The following is a 24,301-nucleotide window of genomic DNA, read 5'->3' on the forward strand; positions in this document are numbered from 1 at the left end:
AGAAGTCCTCCCTTCTGATATACAAGAAATAGTATTTATATATGTGTAGATAAATATATGTATAGGCATATTTCAGATTCCAATCATAGCCACTGAAGGCTTAGAGAAAAAAAAAGGAGTGAGGAGGGGAAGAAAGTAGAAAAAACAATGGAGAGCAAAGACAAAAACAAAGAGGACGAATACAAAGAAGACGAGGAATACAAGAGGAAGATGGGGAGACAAAGGAAGCCATTTAGATGGGAAAAAGTACAGAGGGACATTTCTGTACACTGGAGGCCAGATGTAGAAAGTAGGCATTTTCAAAAGTACTTAGAACAACATACATGTAAGTTTAACAGTGCTGGCATTTGCTAGAATACTGTATTAGTCATATCGCTTCCAGCTGTAAGTAATAGCTCAATACAAAATGGTTTAATAATTCTTTTTCAAAATTTGAAGATAGGACGGCCCCAGGGTTGGTTAATTCAGCAGTCAATGATGTCATCAATCAAACATGTTCTTTTCATCTTTCCACTTTACAAGCCGTAGCATGCTAAACTTGCCCTCATGAGCTTGTTCCTCTTATGGTCCCAAGGTGGCTGCCACAGTTCCAGACATCACATACAGGTGGAAATGTCCAGAGGTGAAAGTGGAGGCTGTCTTTCCCTTGTGTCTCTTTTTAAGAGTGAGGAAATCTTTCCCAGAATCTCCCAAGCAGACTTTTTCCCATACCTTCTTTGTCACAATTGTGTCCTATGCCCATGCCTAAACCAATAATCTGGAAGGAGGAATGTGACAACTGTGATTGAAAAGTGTGAACAAAATATATAGCTGCTGGAAAAATGTGAACAAAATTGAGATTCTGTTAGCAAGAAAGAAGGCTGTTAGGTAGGCAGTTGATTGTGTCTGATATTCATATTCTTTTTTATCTGTCCTTTATTTCATCATCCTGTGGGCTGCTTCTCTGTCTGAATAGTGATTCAAATGAAATTTAGGTTTATGTATCTCTTTCTGCTTGGAGGATTTATATCAAATATTTTTCTGATTCTTGTTCTAATAAATTAATAACAGAGATATTAAGAGTGCTAGATTTGGACTTTATTGTTACTGATAAGTTTATAATAAGTATTACTCTCTTTTAGGAGACACACACATGCGCACACACACATAGCTGAAAACAACTGGTCAGTTTAGTAAAGAATTGCAAAACTCCTCAAATTGCTAAGAATGGTTGGTCAAACCTGTTGTTTGATTTGTTTATAGGCAAGCAACTAGATGGTGAATTTTTGTACTTTTTAGCCAATGGTATGGCATCACATAGATAAAATTAAAGTCATCTTTCTATTTTAATCAAAGAATCAAAGGAAGGAGAGGGTGTGTGTGTGTGTGTGTGTGCACATGTATGTGTATGTGTATTGTTCGTATATATATGAACAGGTATTTTGATATAAAAACTCAGACCTTCTTCTCTTGATATTTGCGTCAATCCTTTTGAGCTTGTGGAAAACATAAGGTAATTAAGGCAAAAAAAGATGCCATTAGCTTGGTTGCTAGGCAGCCTGCACTCTGCTTTACACAAGGAAATAGAATAGCTACAACAAAGAATCCAGAGCTTATGAAAAAGCCTGTTTGGATGCATTTGTACCCCTCAGTTTGCAGGTGCCCAGTCTGGACCTTCATAACTGAAGAATGATAAAAGGGTGAGATAATTATCTTCATGTCTCTAATAAACAAAACCCCCACTTTCCCTAAATTATCTTGCTCAAAGGTGCTTTAGAAGGCAGCCAGTATAGCAGAAACTGCAAATGTTAAGGTTTTAGACAAACTTGGGTTTACATTCTAGCTCTCACTTTTACTAGCTGGGTGCCCTTGGGCAAGTTACTTAGACATTTGAGCCTCAGTTTCTCCATGTGTAAAATGGATTTGTGAGCTATATTTTCTAGGACTACTGTGAAAATTAAACAAAGTAACATGTAAAAAGTGACTATCAGAGTGCCTGGCTCACAGCTACCTTTTTTCCACTTTTTCTCCTTTGAGGCTAGGATGACCTTATTGATTGGTGGTGACCTAGCATCTAAGTTACAATCTGACTTTAGCTTCCTACTCTCTTGAAGTTTTCTGATTACTGGCAGAGAGTCTCTCAGTATTTCCAGCTTTCAAAATTATAAATGGCATATTCTCAGATCAAATTATGTGGTTTGATATTTGCCTATCCCTGGGCTTCTGTTTTTTGTTCCCTATTTGGTCAACAGGTCAACAACTATTTATGGAGCATCTGTGATGTGCTAGGTACTACGCTGAACCCTAGGTAGAACACTAAACAAGACAGACGGGTTTCTAGCAATGGTATATTAGAACCAGTCCAGAAAAGCTGATTTTGTGCATCTTTTCCCAGCTCTGTATTCAGTGACATCAATTGGTAGCTTGAAATCAGGCATGATAGTAGTAGTTACACCACAGAAACGGGCAAATGCTACAAATAAGAGTTTTTTCCCTCTCCATATAGCTGTTGTCAAACACTTATTAGCACATCACTCATTGCCACCCTTATAGACCTTAAATTTTAGTGAGAGAGACAGATAATAAATGGTTAAGCAAATGCATTAACAGGATCACTGTATTTCTCCCTTGCCCAATAACTTTCAATGAAATGGAGATTTCTATATACAAGGAGCATTGCCTACAGCAGTTGTCTGCAACATCTCTTAATTTATACCCTTGCTTCTTTAACAAGTAAAAAATGAAATGAAGAAAAAGCTATCAAAGTGATACATACACATAGTTTTAAAAGTCAAGAAATGCTAAAAGGTTTATATAAATAACAAAGCAGTCTATAAGGCCTTCTTTCTTCCCTTCTTTGGAAGCAACCACTTTCATATTTTTTTAGCTCTTTATTCTGGTATTTACTTCTATGTTTCTAAATGCTATGCTGCTACTGGTGACTCTTGATTAATCAATTTTGAGTGTTATTTGTTGCATTACTATTATAGTTGAGGAGCACTCTTAGTTTTTTTGTAGTTCCTTACTCTCCTTTAAACCTTAAATATGGTTATGTCATGATTTATAGTTAAATCCACATTTAGTATTTTTAACATAGTACCTAGGTAAATATCATTTATTGCTGATCCACATGATATACTATGGTTATAATTCTTGTCACATGTAACTTTTCATTTTTACCAGGGTTAATAATTGCTTTATTTTTTAATTTGCTTACCTTAATTTGAATGTCTAAGTCTTTCCATACTTTCTGATAAGGCTGTAAAATCCTCTCAAAACAATTTTATACATAGTAAAGCCTATTAAATCTCTTATCAATTTCATTTGTTTTTGCTGGGGCTCTCTGTCTTCCTATTCCAATCTAAACATGTTGCTCCCTAAGGCTGCTGCACAACTATTAATATTATGCTAGTTTTCTATTTTCACAATTCTTAAATGTCTCTTTCTCTTCTCTGCAGGATCTACTGTTTTATGAATCTCACGTCCTATTTTCTTGGTTTAATCTGTCATTTTTGTGGAGCACACCCTGTAGTGGCTTTTTACAGGAGGTAAATTTTTGAGATTTTGCATGTCCGAAAAGTCATTATTTCATCTTCACTATTGATTGATAGTTTGAATGAGTATATAAATCTAGGATAGAAATCATTTTCCGTCAGTACTTGGAAGACATGTCACGTTGTCTTCCAATTTCCACTGTTGGTATTGAGAACAGTGACGTCATTCTTATTCCTAATCTTTTGATACAACCTATTTTCATTCCTCTTTATCCCCTCAGAAACTTTTAAAATGTTCTCCTTATTTCTGATGCTATGAAATTTCATGATGATGTATGAGTCTTTGACACATAATATGCTGTATTGGTGGAGGCTTTCAATCTAGAAGCTGATTCCTTATGAGAAATTTTCTTCTATTGTTTATTTGTTAATTTCTTGAAAAACATTGTCTTTCTTCTCTCTGGAAATACTATGAGATATATAAGATATAAGATGTCCTTGGTTGATCTTTTAATTGTCTTATTATTTATCTTATATGGTCCATATTTTTGTTTTTAGTTTTCCTTCCTGGGAGAGTTTCTCATCTTTGTGTTCCAACACTTTTACTAATTCTTAAGAATGATTTAATTATGTTTTTAATTTCCAAGAGTTCATTCTTGTTGTTTGATTATTTTAATAGCATTCTGCTTTTGTTTTATCAATACAGTATTTTTCCTATTTCACTGAGGTACTCATTATAGTTCTTTTGACGTTTTCTTCTGCTCTCTATTTTATCTGTTTTTCCCTCAGTTCCTATTTTTTCATGTTTTTATTTCATGTTGAAAGTTTTCCTTAGATGTCTGCAGATTTGAAGGTTTATGTGCATGATGGATATATTGACAAGTGGGCTTCAGTACAGGGCAACTGGCTAACCAGTTGCTTTTTGTTTGCTTCTTTTGGTCAATATCTGTCTGCCTTGGCTTTTGAGGTAGTCTTTTTCTTCAGAGAAGAGTCTTCTAATCTTCTCGGGAGTCATAATCATAGCTGTCAGTATTCCAGAAGCAATATTGGGAGGAGACTGGGATTCTCACCATTAAGAATGAAAACTTTGGCTGGGCGCGGTGGCTCAAGCCTGTAATCCCAGCACTTTGGGAGGCCGAAATGGGCGGATCACGAGGTCAGGAGATCGAGACCATCCTGGCTAACACGGTGAAACCCCGTCTCTACTAAAAAATACAAAAACAAACAAACAAACAAACAAACAAAAAACAAACTAGCCAGGCGAGGTGGCGGGCCCTGTAGTTCCAGCTACTCGGGAGGCTGAGGCAGGAGAATCGCGTAAACCCAGGAGGCGGAGCTTGCAGTGAGCTGAGATCTGGCCACTGCACCCCAGCCTGGGCGACAGAGCCAGACTCCGTCTCAAAAAAAAAAAAAAAAAAAAAAAAAGAATGAAAACTTTAACTCCATCACTGTTTTTTTGTGCTCCACCTCATTTCCAACTTCCTTTTTGTCTAGTGCCCCAGCTCTGGAGCTACTCTGAATCAATTTAATCTGTTTCTTGTAGACGTCTGCACCTCCCAGTAGAGGCGGGTATGGGGGATGTCTACATGTTTATTACACAGACATTCAAAGAGCTCTCCCTCTTTTAGTGTTTGGCCTCACCTTCACTTCTACAACTTGGTGGTTGTAATTACTAAGTCTTTCCAGGATTCTTACAGGGCAGATCTGCTTGTTGCTTATGAATAATTCCCCTCTACAGGCACTTAGGTTTGACTGTTCTCCACTTTGCTAAATCAGTTGCCATGTTTGTAGCAAATTTTTATTTTCAGATTCTGTGGTACAGGGTTACAGATGTTTCCTGATACCATTAGATATGGAGATTTAGTGTTTCTGTTCCTTGTTCTCTTTGTTTGAGAGTGATGTTTGAGAGGAGAAAGAGAGTGAAGTAAAAAAAAATCTTGATTTCATTATGTTTAATCAGGAAGAATATGGAAAGTCATAAAGGAAAAAATAAGTCACAAAAGGGTGCATGTGATATTATTTTACTGTTGAGTTCACCAAAGCCTATTAATTAAGTTAGTAAGTATTTATTAAGCTCAGACTTAATATGAAGGTTAAGATCATGGGTTTTGAAGGCAGACTGCCTTAAGTTTATTTAAACTCTCTATGTCTTCTTTTCCTCATTTTAAAAATTGAAAATAACAATAGTACCTATCTAACAGGGTTCTTGTGAGGATTAAATGAATGAACACACTAAATAGTTTGCCTGGCACCTGATAACCCCTCAATTAATGTTAGCCATTATTATTATTATTAAAGTTATTATTATTATTATTGTGGGTCAGGCACTCTGCAGGGGATATAATAGAGATCAAAATAGAAATGAGATCTTTCCCCCAATGAAGGAGAACAGTTTTTCCATTTCAGGTGCTAAGGAAATTGGATCTAAAATTGGGACTCTAGTACTTCTTGGTCACCAGTTCAAAACTAGGACAAGGGACTTGAACACTATACTTCCAGGATGATGTTACCAGAGCCCTATGCTCCTCTTCTGAAATGCAAACAATAGCAGCTGTTGTATATTCAGTGTTTACTCTGTACCAGGTCATTTACATAAATGATCCAATGGAATCGTCAGACAACGCCTACAAATTAGATATATTAACATCTACATTTTGTGGTTGAGGAAACTAAGGCTCAAGGTAACTTGCTCAAGGTCATACAGCTGGCAAGTGGCAGAGCTGGGATTCCAACCCAAGGCTACTACCAGATCCTGATCATTTAACCACACATTAGGCTTGTGTTTTATTGTTTTATTCCACTGTGCTAATAATATCTAATGCCAATGCTTTACTCAGGCAAAGTAACATTGCTAAGTGACTAATACTTTGATTTGAATAGATTTATTGAATTGTTTTCCTGTAATGTAGGTGGTACTAGGACCTTATGAGGACCTGTGAAAAGAGAACAATAAATCAGAATAGAGAGATTTGAGGGGTGGGCACACCAGTGATGAACTTCCTAATTTGGTCTCAGGATGATTGGGCAAGGATTATAACTTTGTACCTTTAAATTTTGGCACAAATTAGACTTCTGAATTAGGGTTTGATGCTTGCATTCTTCCTTTTCATTGTATTCCCAATGCTTGTTTTCAGTTAAATTCTATTGGCCACAAAGATATATGGCTGGAACACACATTTTGGATTTTTTTCAAATGTACAGTTATTTGATTAAGCAAAGGAAATCCTCAGGATTTCTTAGCAAACTTGGGGACCTTATGCTCGTTATTGCTATTGTTTTCCATTACCCTAAATATGGGTGCCTGGCAGGGGGATGCTAGGCTGCAGCAGATGTGTTTAGGACTGGAACATTCCAGAATGGGGCACACCAAACAAGGTTGTCAGAAAAGGTTGCCTGCAGCTCACAGTGGCTAAGATTGTCTTTCTACCCCATTCTATACAAAATAAGGGTTTTGTGTTGATGTGCATCGCATCAAACACATTGGTCTTTTATCCATCTCTTGGCTATGCCCAAGGGTTGAGATCATGCATTATTGGAGGTACTGCCTTTAATAACAAGAATTCAATTATCATTTGGTTTCTTGATCTGTGCATGTGCCTGACTTTTTGTTCATAATTGATGTGCCATTTTGTCCTTCAGGTGATGGCTTTTCAAGCTAGGCATGTTTTAATGTACACTTCTGAGGACAAAATTCTTGGGAAGCCGGTTTTGTGTCTTCTCAGACACAGTAAATCTGAACTGATGGTAGTCAACTTAACAACAGCACGAACCATTATACTGAACAAATTCAGATATTACTGTTCCTGATCCAGACCTTATTCTCTTGGATAAAAACTTTAAAAGCCTAGGGTAGAGCTATCTAAAGTAACAGAATAAAAACCAGTGATACGTTTTAATTATCATTCATAATTAATTCTTTCAGGTTCAGGTCTATAGAGTAGGCAAAAACAATAGGCTTAGTCATCAGTGGTCTCACCATTTTGGACTGCGATGTCAACAAGATCATCTCTCTGACAGAAGTTCCCGCTAATTCTGTCTTACTTTTTTGGAGCTTCAGTGAGAAGCTGGATAGAGGCCTGTAGAGAATGCTTCTTCTTCCCGTGTTCCACCTTTTACCTTTTCTCTTTCTCATTATTTGTGGCAAGTGCAACTAGGGACCTTTTGTGAATGATGCCAACAGAGTATGCCCTTGATGTATGGGAAGAGGCAATTCCCTTTGCTGAAGGGCATAATGGGTAAAACAGGAACTCAGACCAACTACAGCACAACTCCAAGGCCTCGAAGTGACAGTGGACCATTGTGACAGCCCCTCTTTTGCAAGTGAATGTTGTTACTATAGCTATGCTATAAGTCTCTCTACCATAGTGTTGTGGCTGTGAGTACATGTGTTGTCTAGGCTAGAGAATCCTGAAGAACAGGCTTCAGTTTCAGTCATCTTGGAGAGTTTCTGTCAGTCAGCTCCAATAGGTCAATCAGAGCACAAAAGCCAGCACAGCCTGGCCAGCTGAAAACCCAGTGTGTTGGAGAAACTCAGAGTTGGGAATGTTGTTTTTGAGTTTTAATCTTCACTTTTGGCTGTAGGTAGATGCAGTTTTCTTTCCCAGAAGGCTCTGTGCCTTTCAAAACAGAACACTAGCATTCTGTTTGCTTTCAGGAGCTTGCTGCCCGGTTTTTTTTTTTTTTTTTTTTTTCACTTATTTGTTTTACTAGTATTGATTTTATACTCCACTTTCCATCCTTCACTTATTGTCATAACCTACCAAAGCCCCCAGAAAACAGTCAGGGTTTTGCAGAAATTCCAAAGACAATCAAATAGAGCATCCAAGAATGTCAGGAGGGGAATTAGTGAAAACCTCTTAAGGGAGCTCAGCGTGTGCTAGGCAACTAAGTGTGGATACCTTGGTGGCAGCACATGCCATCCATTCATGATCTATTTCTACAGAGTGCATCTTGACACAGGGTGATGAAGGAAGATCATTGGAATAAAACCCTCTGGAGACTGAGGCATTGATTTCTGCTCTGCTAGTAGTTAGCTCTGTTACGTGCGGCAAGGTTTTGGCCTGAACAACTAGAAGAATGAAGTAGTTATTAACATAGATTGACAAGACTAGTTGTAGATGGATCAGGAGGATTTGGGGTGAATATCATGAGTTCAACATTAGGTATGCTGATTTTTAACATCCAAGTGGAGATATAAAAGTAGGCAATTGAGTATATAAATCTGGAATTTAGGCTATAGGTCTGAATTGGAAGGATAAATCTGAGAGTTATGGCATAGATCTAGTACTTAAGGCCACGAGAACAAAAGAGATCACCAAGGAAGTTAGTGTGGACAGAGAAGAAGACCAAAGACTGAGTTTTGGGGCACTCCAACGTGAAGAGAGAGGTCAGCGAGATGAAGAAGAACCCTTAAACAGGCTATAAAAATGTCTACAAGCTAAATTTTGTCCCTGAACTATACCAAGTATTAGGAATTTTCACAGGAGTTCAGAGCCAGAAGGGACCACAGGGGACATATATTCCAATAAAGAATGCTAAACTGAGAAACAGGAGACCTGAATTTTACTCCTTATTTTATGCTCAGGTATGTGAACTTGACAGATCATGTAACTTCTCTGTGTCTCCCTTTCTTACCTATAATGTAAGATAGTTAGACAAGATGACTTCTAAAGTTTAGACATTCATGATTCTGTGTTCTCTTTTCACAGAGGAAGAAACGGAAGCGCAGAGAAAGCTGATAAATGACTTTCTCAAACATTCTGGCATTAGGCACTGATCACAGGACAGGGTATCATCTTCTATACTGATGTCTTAAAATCCTGCATGCATTTTAGAATATTTGAGGAGCTTTCAATAATGCTGATTACTGGGGTATCAAACTAAAAGCATCTCTTTTTGTTGGTCTGGGTTGGGTTTGGCACTGCTATTTTTGACGCTCTTCAGGTAATTCTAACGTGCAGCTGGTGTTGAAAACCCCCACTCTACATTAACAGGACATGGCAGTGTCTTGCTATCTGCTACACCTCTCTGCATCTTGACTTTTATTTCTAATAAAAAACGATTCACTCAATTTTAAGCCCTTTTTTTTCACATGAAGGTTGTTACAGGAGCTTAGCTTTCTAGACCTTGTGAAACCAAAGTAGCAAGTATCAGCTTTCTCTGATGCTCAGAAAAATGGCATGACCATAGCTTTCTTGAACTCCATCCTAGAAATGAAGTGACATGGAAAACCATGAAGCCATGGCCGCGTGTGTGAGGGGCCATGTAGGGGGAGGTACAGAGAAGGGAGGAATTGTTTTCTCATCCTCTACCTTTTTGGAAAAAAGATACAAGATTTTATACAAAAACAGACTTACAAGGTTAATGGGCTGTGCATCTGGGCATAGTATACAAAAACATTGTTGCTTTTACCATATTTATTTAGCAGGCATAGTTATGCTATCCACCCTAGCAGTCCTACTGTTTTAAGTCGAAGCTTTGCCACTGTGCACATCAATAGGTTTTCTGACTAAAATTCATATTCTCTATACTCTACAAACTTTGGTTCTAGATAGCTGGGTGCGTATGTGTCAGGGTGGATGTTTGCGTGTGCATACATGTGAGTGTGTATGTGTAGGTATGTGTTTAAAACTGAATTCTAATGTTCACTTTCTCTGGGGAGCATGTGTCCAGAAAAATAGCCATTTTGAACTAAGACAGGATACAGACATGGACTGTGGAGACACATTATTTACAGTCTTTTCACACACACCTACCACTCCAGTAGTGCCAGCAAAATGATTTTACCATGCACAGTGCACCAGTAATTAACCTGGCATATTTCCTTTGAATTCCCCTTGTCTATTCTATAGTTGTTTTTCTTAAGTGCCCTTTATAATTCTAAATCATTTTCTTAGTTTAGAAGCATAAAAATATATTGTGTATGACTTGGTTTGCTCATAAAATTGTCATATTTGATATATTTAAAGATGTGACGGCCTGGGGGAGAAAAACAGGAAAATTCAGGGGAGAAACTGAGCAAGTCCTTAGAAACAATTTTTTTCCTCTGGGTCTTCATAGTTCTACTTCACTCAGACGTGCAGACCATAATAATGAACACAGGCTTAGAATATACTCTGAGATCGCTCTAGGGTGACCAGGGCTCAAGATAATTGTAATTTTTAAAAATAGGTTTCACCGTTGTTTGGAACCATCTACAATTCAATTTACTTTATCGCACAAGCCATGAATAATGCTATGAAAGAAAATGGACAGGCTGGTGCTGCCAGCCTGGTTCAGCATTCCAGAAACATGCAGTTCTATGGATTCAACCAGTTGATAAGGACAGATTCAAATGGAAATGGAATTTCAGAATATGTAATCCTGGACACCAACTGGAAAGAATGGGAACTCCATAGCACCTACACTGTGGACATGGAAATGGAGCTGCTACGTTTCGGAGGGATCCCTATTCACTTCCCTGGTGGCAGGCCCCCTAGAGCAGATGCAAAATGCTGGTTTGCAGAAGGGAAGATCTGCCACGGAGGTAAGGAATGGAAAATTGCTAGTAGTCAATTTGGCTCAGCTTGGGTTACAAGGGAACCTCTTTAGGAGAAGGCGTATTTTAATATTGAAACATGCATAAAATCAGTCATTTGCATTCGAGTGACGTACACCTCTTGGCACTGTATCTAGTTAATTTAAAATAATAAGAACAATGAGAGGTACTTTGCAGCCCTGAATAATCATCCACAATTTAAAAGCCTCCCCACCACTCTTTTTAAAAAGAATCCCACTCTTTCCCAAAGAGTTTACTCTAAAAAGAGGAAGACATTAGCCTTCTTCTTGCTCTTTTGTAGGCTATGACCTATGATTATTTCTCCTGCTTTCAAGGTCCCCTATCCATCCCTTGATGTTTCCAAATCCTGCCAATCAAGTCCCACCACAGAAATACCATATCTATACTCTCTCCTCTCTGAACTCCCATTGAAATAAAAGTTTGTGCCTCACAGCTTAGCACAAAATTGCTTTTCAATTGTTTCTTGTGTACTGATTTTGTCTCCACTCCCACTCCCAAATATATTGCTCTTTGAGGATAGGGACCATAGCTAAGAATTTTTATGGTGCCCAACTGCCCAACACAGTAGGTATCCAGTAAATACTTACAGTTTGATTGACTGGTGGAACTCCTCTAGCTTGTGGAAGAGGGGAAACTTGGTCAAATCTCTGAGAGTCAGAGGGGATCACTGGAAGGACCCATATTATTATGCAACTGTATACCATACACTTAAAACCAAACGCATCTATTTGAAAGGGGCTTTGATTTCTACTTTGCTTTAGCATGATATACCCAGCTACGTCTTCACTCACATCATATTTCCCTCAAAAATCTTACTAATCTATCCAAATATTTAGATTTTATGGAGGCTAATTTACATTCTGATGAAAACACTAATTATCAAAATCAGACTTACCCTCACCCTTGAAGGAGAAGTTCTGTGTTTTTCATCTATAACTTGCAAGGTCTATGGGCTCAGGTGAATTAAAAAGGCCTTTTATTTTATGAAGGCAAGGTAATACTTACCCTTCACAGGTGAGATAACATATTTATTCTCAAGAACTCTGTTGCTGTCCAACTTAAATTAAGGTACTCAAAGTTTTCCATTCGTGGACTTTTTCCTCCAAAGAAACACTCTGGTAAGCCTTAATTCATGTGATTTGTTATTGTCAGAGTGGTGAGTGGTTTTGCTTCAGAACAGTGAAATTGCTTTCTGTGTCCATAAAGTCAACAAGACAGACTGTGCTGAGAAAAAATGGAATTAGGTTAGGTAGATGTGGCTTGATTTTAGAGTCACCAGAAAGCATGAGGAGTCACTCTGCGGTGCCCTTTATTTACTGCCTCTCTCTGATAATGCCATTCTTCCTCTTCCTCTCACTCTCTGCAGGCATCGATGCTGCCTTTGCCATGATGGTCTGCCTTACTTTGCTTATAGCCCTGCTGTTTATTAATGGATTTGCTTACTTTATAAGGTACATTTTTTGTTCTTTTTGTATATAAAAAAATACAAGCCCATAATAGCCTTGTTAATATTGATTTCCAGGAAGTCCTGATTCATTACAATTGTCTCATTACATGACCCACTGATTTTCTTTTTTCCACAGTGGTTTACCATTCCTACAGGCCCCATTTAGAGTGAAGTGTTTTCATGATGCCAAGAATAACTTCCTCAGCTGTGTTGTCAGTGTTGTTGCCTGTGAATAGATCTGGCTCTCAACACAATGGTGAAATAAGAGAACTAGTACTTTAGGGCCTGTGTACTCCCTATCTTTGTTCTCCTTTCTCCTAGCAGAGTCTCCTTGCCCAAATGATATGTGATGATAGGGAATGGAATTGAGATATTTTAATGAATTTCAAGAATTCGGCAGACTTTGCTAAAATCCAAGCTCTAGGAATAATGGTATGAACTCATAGGACTATAATGGGGATTAAGTAAACTAAAATAAGTAAAGCACCTAGAACAGTATGTGACTCATAGTAGGTGCTCAATAAATGGTAAAATCTCAACCCCTTCCCAAGAACAAGGAACTCTCTTGCTGATTGTTGGAAGCTCAGGATCTTCACTTTGATACTCATGCCTTTTGTCCAGGGTATCACATTCCAGATTTCTACCATCTTGCTTCCTTGGGCAAAAGTTATCCTGTCTAACCATCAACATCTTTATTATCATCAAGTTTTACCTTCCTCCCTCAGATCCCTTAGTACATGACCAAATAATCTAATGAGGTACTACAGAACCAGGGATAAGTGGCTGAAGATGGCCTAACATGACAGCTCTTTCTTATAAACTTTGCATTTTAACACTTGGACTCTCTCCATACTAGAACAATTGGAGGAAAGTGAAAAATAAAATAAATTATAGCCATCTCATTTTCCCATTGCCACCCTGCAAACCACATCATTGTCACCTCTTAGTAAGGGTGGTCCTGACAACAATATGGCCTGGATTGGTAGGGAATAGAGTGAGGCTATTTTGTTAAGTTCTACAAAAAAATTTTTATAGTGTATTAAATAGCTGTGTGACCTTGGGCAAGCCACCTAACCTTTCTTGGCCAGAATTTTCTCATTTGCACAATGAAGAAATTGGATTAGATGATGTTTAAGAGCCTTCCCAGCTCTGATATTTTAATAAGTCTGTGAAATCCTGGATTGAAACCGTAACAGATGTTACTCTTAGTGTTTAAAATGTTGGCATAGCTGTGGAAAACTTCTATTATCCAATTTCCCCAGTATTAGAAATTTGATAAAGTCACACAGAGTCGTAGGTAGCTTATGAATTGTTAAAACACACTTGATAAAGACACTAGTTCAAAGGAAGTTTTTCTTTTAATTTCTGTAACTGGGATATATTCCTGCTAAGAATAGAAATTCAATATCTTTAACTTAGCTGCTGCCAAAGAATATTTAATTAACATCATTAGATACTTAGCAAAAATAAACTCTATCCAATCAAAAAGCTTCCCTGTCTGGAGAAATTTGAGGAGTAACAGACTCTGTCTACCTAATGCCAAAACATCCCGTGGCAGTGTGGAAAATGTAGTCACTCAGCTGTTTATGTTATTTGTCAACCCCCCAACTGACAGTTCTCACTCATCTTTCCCACTGTATGGACTGGTTCTTTGGGCTTTAAGTGAGCCTAGTCTGCAATTCTTGGAAAAGGAAGGAAAAAAGAAAAAAAAAAAAAACCAGTGGGGAGGGGTTTGTTTGAATCTTGTGGGCTGAAGGGCAAAGATTGGAGAGGAAAATTATTGGAGAGGGACCTGATTAGAGAGGAAAATGATTGGAGAGGAAAATGAGTTTGAGACAATTGGTACTTCAAGTGGTCACAGAAAACTTAGAGATGGGAAAGAGGTACATCATTTCCCAGACTCACTTGGTCCTTGGTTCTTCAGCTAACAAAGCACAAAAGATGCCCCCTCTTTGCTGCCTTCCTCCCTCTTTCTGCCCACCACGGCTGCAATCAGAAGAGCTGAGCGGCTGATGAGATTCTGTAATAGACGGTGATTACTTGCAGGAGAGTAACTCTCTGTTCCTTCCTTTTCTGTATGTTTTGATTGTTTAAGTTTTTTTTCAGAAAGAAAGACATGCAAAGAACCCAACCACCCCAAAACAAAGGATTCTTTGAACTCCTCCTTTCTCCCTACTCCTCCGGAACCAGATTGCATCGCCTTTCTATAAAGCTCTCCCGTGCTTTGTTATACTAATGATGATAATGATAATAATGAGCCCTCATACTTTCATAGTGCTTTATGCTTTTCAGAGCACTTTCACATACATTATCTGATTTGATTTTCAAAACAACTCTATAAAGCAGGTAATGCAAGGACTATTATCCTGCTAGATGAGGACACTGAGCCATGCAGAGGTTAAATTATTTATCCAAGGTCACCTGGACCTGGCTAATTAATGACAGAATCTGCACCACATCCCAGATCTCTGGACTGGGAGTCCAGTTTGCTTTTTACTAGAGTGTACTCTGTAGCATGATTATTTTTACAGGTGTGCCTGTTTTAAGACAATTCACCACACATATGAAACAGATGAGTTAGGGAGTGATGCTTTACTTTGCCAAAAGATTCATGTGCTGTACCCAAGAATCCACTACAGGGCTCTTTTAATTTTCTCTGCAGGGCAGCAGCTCCCACAGTGATAAGGGACATATTTGTTGGCAGACAATTAGAAACACATTAATTGTTTGTTTACAAACCAGTGGAATCACTGAGAAAAACTGAGTTGCTGATACTTAAAGCTACAGTGACATTGTAAACTTCTTAAAGCAACTTGACAAAGCATTTTGATTCAGTGGTTGTTTTCTCCACGATGGCTCTTGGCTTTAACACATTCCACAGAGTAACCATTATGGGGTTACGGAAAAAGCAAAGCCAAATTGTAGCTGTCAGAGCCCCCAAGACAAAACAACAAAACGAGCACACTGACTAATCAAGATTCCCTCCAGGTCTTCAAGTTGCCCAGTCAGACCTACCTGACTGTGTGAGTACACATCATAAACTCCTATGTGTCTAGTAATTGATTTGTAGAAAATAATTACATTCACTACAAATTAATGGGCATGTTTAGAGAGAATCAGGTTTAAACTGTGTCTGTAATGCTCAGACAAGAGACCAATTCAGTAAAAGAAGAAAACTCAGTCAGCCTACTTGTTTGGAATCATGTAGACAAAGCAACCAACTGATTGAATTTTTCCACTTTTCAACCTGTTGCTTTGGCAACTTTACAAGACAAGCGTCTTATGGGTAGAAATCTGGGCCCACAGCCAGGGAGCAAGGATTCAAGTTCCAGCTCTGCCTCAGGCTAGGGGATCTCATGCCAATTTGCTCAATTTTGTTTTGTTTCTCTAATGTGTTTTTGTCTATAAAATGGAGATTAATGATTCTTGGCCCTGGTATTATCAGGATAAATACTATGGCATATGAGAAAGAGTATTGAGTTCCTTAAATGTATTCAGACGTGTTGTTATGAATGTGCCCTTGATGTGGGATCACCATTTTATTAGCCTGAGATACCATTCCCATGTAGTGCCTTCGCACCTCTCTTTTGATGCGTCTTCAAGAGCATTTTAATTTTTCTCTTTTGGTCTTTGTAACTGCAAGTTGTGCGGGCCGGGCTTCCTTCTTTTCCTGTAGGTACTATGGTAAAAATCCATGTGTGTTTATCCTCCCAATTATTTTGTATACCTTGAATATTCTTTAACTGTTATCTTAGGGCAAATTAACCCTGGCTTTGCCAAAACACCCAGTCCCTTGTGACACTCTGATTTCATGTTTGTTTTAGGCGTCGTATAAATAAAATCCAGTTGATCAAAGGACCCAGTAGAATTCTACTGACTTTGGAGGATGTAACGTTTATCAACCCCCACTTTGGCAGTAAGGTAAGGTGTATCCTTTTCTTTTGCTGCTCTGTCCAGTATGGTAGCCACAAGCCACAGATAATTATTGAGCACTTGACGTGTGGCTAGTCTGAATTGTGATATGCTATAAGAGTAAAATATTCAGTGGGTTTAGAAGACAGTACAAAAACATGTAAAATATCTTATTAAATTTAAAAAAATATTTAAACAATTACAAAAGTTAAGTAAATGTCAAAATTAAATATTTTAGATATATTGGGTTAAAGTATATTATTAAAGTTAATTTTACCTGTTTCCTTTTATTAATTGTGACTACTAGAAAACTTAAAATTACATATATGGCTCATGTTACATTTTTATTAAATAGTGCAGCCTTAGAACATTGTTGTGCAAGTGAATGCAGTGCACTTTGAGCAGTAGTTTAGCTTTGACTTAATGTAGTTCTTTGTATATATGGACTCAACATTTGATGGTTATTTCTTCAAGGGCAGCAATATATCTTTTAAAATGTTAGCCTAACATAATGCTTATAATATAGTAGGTGCTTGTAAAAGTTTGGTGAATTAATCAACTAGTGAAAGAGAGTTGCATTTCACCAAAAGATCTTCACTGGTTGTGATTGTAATGTATTGGTGATCTTCATTAAAGGCCTGCTACTATGTCCTACCCCTGGGGCTAGGCTTTGTGAAAGATGACATGTAGTCCTAGATTTCAAGAGGATTGCAGTTAAGTTAGAGAGACAAATCATACCACACAAGAGAGACGACAAGCGCCATGTTGTACAAAGAAACTAGAGCGTGGTAGAACTTCAGAGGAGGCAGATCAGTGGAGGGAGGCTTTTCAGAAACTCAGCACAAAAACTGAGTCTTAATGAAGGAAGGATAGGGATTTTTTAGGTCACAAACTGGTAACCACCTTTGTTTCACCCTCACAGTTATTAAAAAAAAAGCCAGAATTTTGAAATTATGAAATTACATATAAAAATCTGGATTTCTGAGTTTTCTTTAAAAGTTGGAAGATCTGTCAACCTTGGATCTCATTCTGACAATTGGCTATAACTCAGTAGTAGTTGTGTTTTGTGGAAAAGGCATGTTCTTTGCAGTTTGATACAATTCCCACCACTCTATATTGTCTTATACTCAGCATATTTCACCTCTTTATATTACCTATCTGGCCCCATAGGTGAGGCATCCTAGGCAGAGGAAATAGCATAAATAGAAGCTTGGAGAAGAGAACATGTGGGGAAGAGTACTGTCAAAGCTAGCTAGTGTGTCTCTTTGTGCTAGTATATGTAGCCACAGTAAAGACACTAGTCTGTAATTTATAGTATGGTAGTGGATGTAGGAAGAGTATACAAACACCTTATACTGTCTTCATGTGCCATTTACTCTTGCTACACAACTGTGCCAGATTTGATAATTAATTGTTATCTCAGTGACCAAACTGGTCTTTTGCCTGAATGTGAAATTGAAGGGTATATTTAATTAGTTGGCTGGGTGAGAATGGATTTACATGGTACTACCCTGAGCAGTTGGAGTCAAATTAGTTGTTCAGCTGTTTGATTTAATTTTCAATTATAACCCTAATTCTTACTTGTTTAAATCATCAGATCTTTTCGTAAGGTTGATATTGTGTTCCTGGAAACGTATTGCTGAAAGCCAAAACTGTCACTGTGGCTGAAGCCTACACTCCACCCTTGTGGCATAAAAATTTATTGATATTAGTCCCCATTTTTGGAGCCACCAAAGGACCCTAGGACTCATGGTAGTGGAATTTGTCTGGATTTGCCATACTCAATATGCCTGGCATAAAATTTCCTGCTTTAAGTAGAAAGTATAGATGTTGAAATACAAGCTCTGAAGCAATACTAATATATAACCCAATACTAAGAAAAAAGTATTCACTTTTGTGACAAGATGTTTTATCCAGAAATGGATGTTCAGTAGTAAAAGTAGATGATTAGAAGTTATTGTCTAAATGTAGCAAAATATAGTAAAGTTTCAGTCAAAAGCAATAAACCTGTTTGTAAAATCCCCACTTCTTTGGTGATATCCATGTCAAAATGACAGTTCATATCAATTGCCTAGATGTTTTAGCTCTAACATATCAAAATGATACACATAGCTCAATTTTGGACTGAATGAGGCTTTAATTTGTATAGGATTTGCGATAGTCCAGTGTAGTCTATAAGACCTCCACCTATTCCTCCTCTCATTTGTACTGAGACATAAACCATATTTGGGTGACTAAAGCATACCAGGCCTCACAAAGTCACCATAAATAGCTGAGCAGTGCTACCTTCAGGTAAACAAAGTACCTAGGGTTTTAAAATCTTGCTCATCCTGATAGTTTTTTTTTCACTTGTGCATACATTTTGACATGAGAATAAAACGTCATCACTTTTTACCATATGAGTGAGAAAAATGAATAATAACAGGACTATTACTGTTACTAAGGGATTGGTATACTGTTATAAGGGATTGGTAGCCTTATAGTAGGGAATGTTCTTTTGTAAATTGAAAAAAAATAATTGTTTTATTTTATTTTATGTTTTTACTATTTTGGCCCAGGTGGAAAAGGATGGCATTACCCTAGAAGAACATGGCTCTTGGCCTCCAGATCCCTTTTGGCATTTGGCTTATATCAGAGGTTCTGATGGGAAGAGATAGGGGAAGCATACATTTTCCTTAATTGCTGTGTAGTCACAAACTTGCAGCTGGCTGTGCCTAATCAGTCAAGAAGCCAAGCCAAGAATTCCATCCAAATGGAATGTCTGAAAGTGTAAACTCTTAGTGAATATAAAATTAATTCTGTCTAGAAAAATTGGCAGGTCAGGAGAAGTCAGGTTAGGAAAGGAAGTTTTTAGAAGAAAATGAAGCTGAAGTCAAAATGTGTGTGGATTTTGGCAATTCCCTTGCTTTCTCCTTTGCCCTTCATGGAGAGGTCTATATCTCAATATACAGATCTAGGTACTCCTGCTGAGACATGAAAATAAAGAATGAAAGGGAAGTAGATTCCTCCCTGACCTTGCTCTGTTGGGGAGTGTTCAGGTTGATGCTGGGGTTATGTGAAGAGTCAAGTTTTCCATCTTGTCTGAATTTTGAGCTGTTGAGATTTCAGCACATTGCGGGCTGGGTGGAGTTTACCATTGTCTTGGAACTTTGTGATAGTCTTCATAGACGGAGCTTAACTCTGAGCTAACTCAGCTGTAATCTTTAGTTGATCAAAGACTATTAAGGGGTAGAGTGTTGGGAAGTAGTTAAGATTAATTTTTATTGGCAAGCAAAGTAAAATAAAGCATAATGTAGTTGTAGAGAGAGCACAGGACCAGATATAACACCAAGATTCTTGTCCCAGTCCCTATGTACCTCTCTAGGTCTTTGTTTCCTAATTATAAAACAAGGATGTTGGAGTTGAGGGTGGGGGCACTCCTAGACAATACCAAAATGTAACTACTAGCTCTGGATTGCTTTAATTCTAAGAAAGGCACATTTGGAGGTATGGAGAATATGAGGAACCTGTTGATTTATATGTCTTCATGTGAAATAAGTCTACTGGTTCAATTGAAGATACAGAGGTTCAATTTTAAAGGTTAACACAGATTGCAGGTAACTCTTCCTCTTGTCATTCAACTGTGCAGTTCCCAGCCCTTTCCTACCAGACTTATGTGTGCAACTTCAAAAATCAAGGAATAGAGAATTTGACCCATTTAAGCATCAGACTCATAAATTATATATAGGCATGTGATCTGCTCACTCTCTACTATTATTGCTTTCTGGGATCCCTCTGCCATTAATTTTACCTGCACAAAGAAGGATGCCATTCAGGATAGTATCACAAAAAGAGCCACTCCTGAGAGTCAGCAAGGTGGGATGCTGTCCTAGGTCTGCTATTGACTTTTTTTTTTTTTTTTTTTTTTTTTTTTTTTTTTTTGAGACGGAGTCTCGCTCTGTCGCCCAGGCTGGAGTGCAGTGGCGCAATCTCGGCTCACTGCAAGCTCCGCCTGCCGGGTTCACGCCATTCTCCTACCTCAGCCTCCCGAGTAGCTGGGACTACAGGCGCCCGCCACTGCGCCCGGCTAATTTTTTTCTATTTTTTAGTAGAGACGGGGTTTCACCATGGTCTCGATCTCCTGACCTTGTGATCCGCCCGCCTCGGCCTCCCAAAGTGCTGGGATTACAGGCGTGAGCCACCGCGCCCGGCCGACTTTTTTTAATGTTAGATTTTTATAAACAATAATTCTTGTAACTGAACAATTGACTAGCTGTATGATATTAGGAAACTTATTTTATCTTTTTTTGGTCTTACTTTTTTGTCTATAAAGTGAGGGTCCCAGATTAAATTATGACTGGCATTCTTTCTTGCCCCCATCTATAATTTTAATCCTCTCTAGGTGATGGAAGCACCTTTATAATTTTTTGGTGCTACATGGTGGTTAAATAAGGTACCAACCCTGAACTAAAAAAAAAAAAAAGTTCAGAAGGATAGGGAAAATCAATCAACCTCATGTTTACAGGGTTCAACTCATACGGTTCTTTTCTTAGGAATAAAAAAGAAAATTCAGATAAGCTCTGTGCTAAATCATGAGTATTTTGTTCATAACTTTTCTTTCCTAATCCTTTCACAGAGAGGAAGTCGTGCCAGTGTAAGCTTCCAGATTACCTCAGAGGTTCAAAGTGGGAGGTTCCCAAGACTCTCCTTTTCTTCAGGCAGTCTAACTCCAGCTACCTATGAAAACTCCAACATAGCGATTTATGAGGTAAGATATTTAACAGCTGTCTAATCTACTGTTTTCTTGGATTTTAAAATGAGGCAATGATTTAGTAATTAGTCTTTAGGTAAAAATACTGGGGCTTTTGGCAAGTCTTTCCAGTTTGGTGTGTGTGTTTGCTTATGGACTTGTTTAGTTGACATTCTTGGCAATTATTTTCCTCAGCAACAAATCTACTTATTTATAACTTCACTGGTCTTTCAACTCCATATATTTATTATGCATGTAGAAAAAAGTTCTTGAGACCCAAACATTTAAATGTGTCACTCACTCCAGAAGATATATAGATAATAATAGAAGAAATGACTCCCTGAGTCTATTGTTTGTAATGAGATGTCTAGAGACATGCGTGTGCACGGCAGAGTTTGGGGTACCCTTCTCTTCAAATTCTAGTTGTTCTTCCTGTACTTGTTATCCTCTGATATTGAGACTTTAAAAATTATTCAGTTATTTATTTTTCTTCACCTGTTCTGCCTCTTGGAGTAACAGGTTACTTTCTGCTGCTGAAAATAGAAATCCTTTTCATTCCACTGAGGTTTCTGTCTTTCAAGCTTTAAGAGGCCACCCTGTACCACCTGATCTAAGATACTAGAATTTGGCAACCAGAACAAATCTTGCATCAGAGAGATGAACTGTTTCTTCTCAGCATGAATGAGTTAAGCAGGGGGTAAAAGGGAAACTAGACTGCCTTTCTGTTCCTTCTAAGTGAGGCCTTCTCAGTGTGGTTTCCTTGTTTTGTTTGAAGATACTCCCAAGAGCAGCAAACACTCTCAACTTCAACAGTAACTACAAAGAAAGTCCAAAACAGGACAGAATGAGTTTTTAGATTGTCAACCACATTGGATTTTTCAAATGAATACTCTTCTCCATTAGATAAATAATTGACAGGGACCTTACTATGGTTTGAATGTGTCCTTCTCAAAATTCAGGTGTTGAAACTTAATGGCCAATGTGATGGTATAAATAGATGGGGTCTTTAGAAGGTGATTAGGCCATGAAGGCTCCTCTCTCATCAATTGAATTAAAGCCCTTATAGAAGAGGCTTCATGCAGTGTTTGGCTAATTTGCCCTTCCACGTTCTGCTCTGGGAGGACACAGCATTCCTCCCTTCTGGAGGGTGCAGAAACAAGGCACCATCTTGGTAACAGAGAGCAGCCCTCACTAGACAGCCAAACCTGTTGGCGCCTTGATCTTGGACATCCCATCCTTCAGAACTGTAAAAAATAATTTTCTGGTCTTTATAAATTACCCAATATTAACAGACTAAGACAGAAATTGGTACCAGAGCAGTGAGTTGTTACAAAAAAAATACCTAAAACTGTGGAAGTCGCTTTGGAACTGGGTAATGGGGAGAGGTTGGAACACTTTTGAAGGGAGTGCTGGAAAAAGTCTTGATTGCTGAGAATGGAGTAGTAAGGGAAATTCTGTTGAAGATTTGGAAGAAGAGATGAACTGTATGGAAAGCCTGATTCTTCTTAGAGATTACTTAAGTGGTCGTGAACAGATTGACCACATTGGTAAAAATATGTACGTTAAAGACCATTTTGAGGAAGTCTTAGATGGAAATGAGGAACGAAGTTGGAAAAGAATCCATTCTTTTTATAAATTGGCAAAGAACTTGGCTGAATTATGTCCATATTCTAGGACCCTGTGGAAGGTAGAATTCGTGAGCAATGAATGAGGATTTTTGGTGGAAGAAATCTCTAGACATCTAAGCATTCAGGGTGCTGCATGGCTTTTCTTAACTGCTTATAGTAAGATGCAAAAAGTGATAAATGACTTAAAGACAGAATGCATTTTTTTAAAAAAAACAAGGGAAACAGAACATATAGAGTTGTAAAATTCTCAGCCTTGCCATGTGAAGAATGAAAAAGCATGTTTAGGAGAGAAAACCAAGAGTGTGACAAAAGAAAAAAAGTTTGCTAAGGAGATTGGTATGGATAGAAGGAAGCCAGATGCTATTCATCAAGATGACGGGAGAATGGGAGAATGACCCCAAAGACATTTTGGGATCTTCAAAGCTGTCATGCCCTTTACAGGCCCAGAGAGCCAGGGCCTTGAGCGTCGAACTGGTTTCAAAGTAGAGGCCCAGGACACTGATGCGGTCCAGGGCACCTGTGAGATCCCAGGGCTTGCCGCCTGGGGCTGACTCAAATCTCTGCTTCCCATGTTTCAGTGCAGGGCTCTTTGACCTTCCCAGTTCTGACTCAGGTGGTCCAAGGTTTGGCTTGGCCTACTGCTCTGGAAGATGCAAGCCATAAATCTTGGTAGTACCCACGTGGTGCCAACTTTGCAGGCTCTCAGAGTGCAAGAGGTATGGAGGCATGGATACATCCATCTAGATTTCAAAGGATATCTTGGACAGCTTCAGCACCCAGGCAGAGACTTGCCACAGGGGCAGGGCCACTGCAGAGAGTCCCCACTGGAACAATACCCAGTGGAACTGTGGGGTCTGGGCCACCACAAAGCGTCCTTACTAGGGCAGTACTCAGCAAAACTGTGGAGTCAGGGCCACCACAAAGATCCTCCAGTAGCATAGTGCTTAGTGGGGCTTTGGGGCACGGCCACCCTTGACACCCTAGACCTGTAAAGCCACCAGAATGCAACGCCAGTCTGGGAGAGCTGCAGTCATACTGACTCCTACCTGTGAGAGCTGAGGCATGGGTTGTACCCAGTTAAGCCATGAAGGTGGAATCCTCTGGGGCCTTGGGGGCCCAACACCCACCCCAATGTGTCTGGGAATTGGAACATGGAGTCAAATATTATTCTCAAGACTTAAGACTTAATGTTGTTTGTTTTGTTGGATTTTGGACTTACTTTGGACCTGTTACCTCTTTCTTCTTGCCTACTTCTGACTTTTGGAATAGAAATGTCTATCTTGTGCATATCCCACCATTGTATTTTAGAAGCATATGATTTGTTTGATTTCACAGATTGATGTGATGATATTAAGAGCTAATTAGGCCACAAGGGCTTCTCCTTTGTGAACGATATTAAGGCTCTTATAAAAGAGGCTTAATGCAGCCTTCAGCTAGCTTGCTGTTCTGTGTTCTGCCATGTGAAAACATAGTGTTCCTCCTCTTGGGAGGATGCAGCAACAAGGCATCATCCTGAAAGCAGAGAGCAGACCTCACCAGACCACCATACCTGCT

At 38.6% G+C, this 24,301-nt stretch overlaps 1 protein-coding gene across 1 annotated transcript in view; it reads left to right on the plus strand.

Annotated features, from left to right (window-relative positions):
• GUCY2F (guanylate cyclase 2F, retinal) overlaps positions 1 to 24,301 on the plus strand; it is a 99,960-nt gene that overhangs the window by 11,732 nt on the left and 63,927 nt on the right. Inside the window, exons 3-6 of the mRNA XM_007992542.3 lie at positions 10,644 to 10,998; positions 12,398 to 12,482; positions 16,303 to 16,399; positions 21,006 to 21,137. Coding sequence (XP_007990733.3) covers positions 10,644 to 10,998; positions 12,398 to 12,482; positions 16,303 to 16,399; positions 21,006 to 21,137 — 669 coding nt within the window. The remainder of the gene's footprint in view (positions 1 to 10,643; positions 10,999 to 12,397; positions 12,483 to 16,302; positions 16,400 to 21,005; positions 21,138 to 24,301) is intronic.

The sequence above is a fragment of the Chlorocebus sabaeus genome, chromosome X (genome assembly GCF_047675955.1).
Source record: "Chlorocebus sabaeus isolate Y175 chromosome X, mChlSab1.0.hap1, whole genome shotgun sequence".
Classification (NCBI taxonomy): domain Eukaryota; kingdom Metazoa; phylum Chordata; class Mammalia; order Primates; family Cercopithecidae; genus Chlorocebus; species Chlorocebus sabaeus.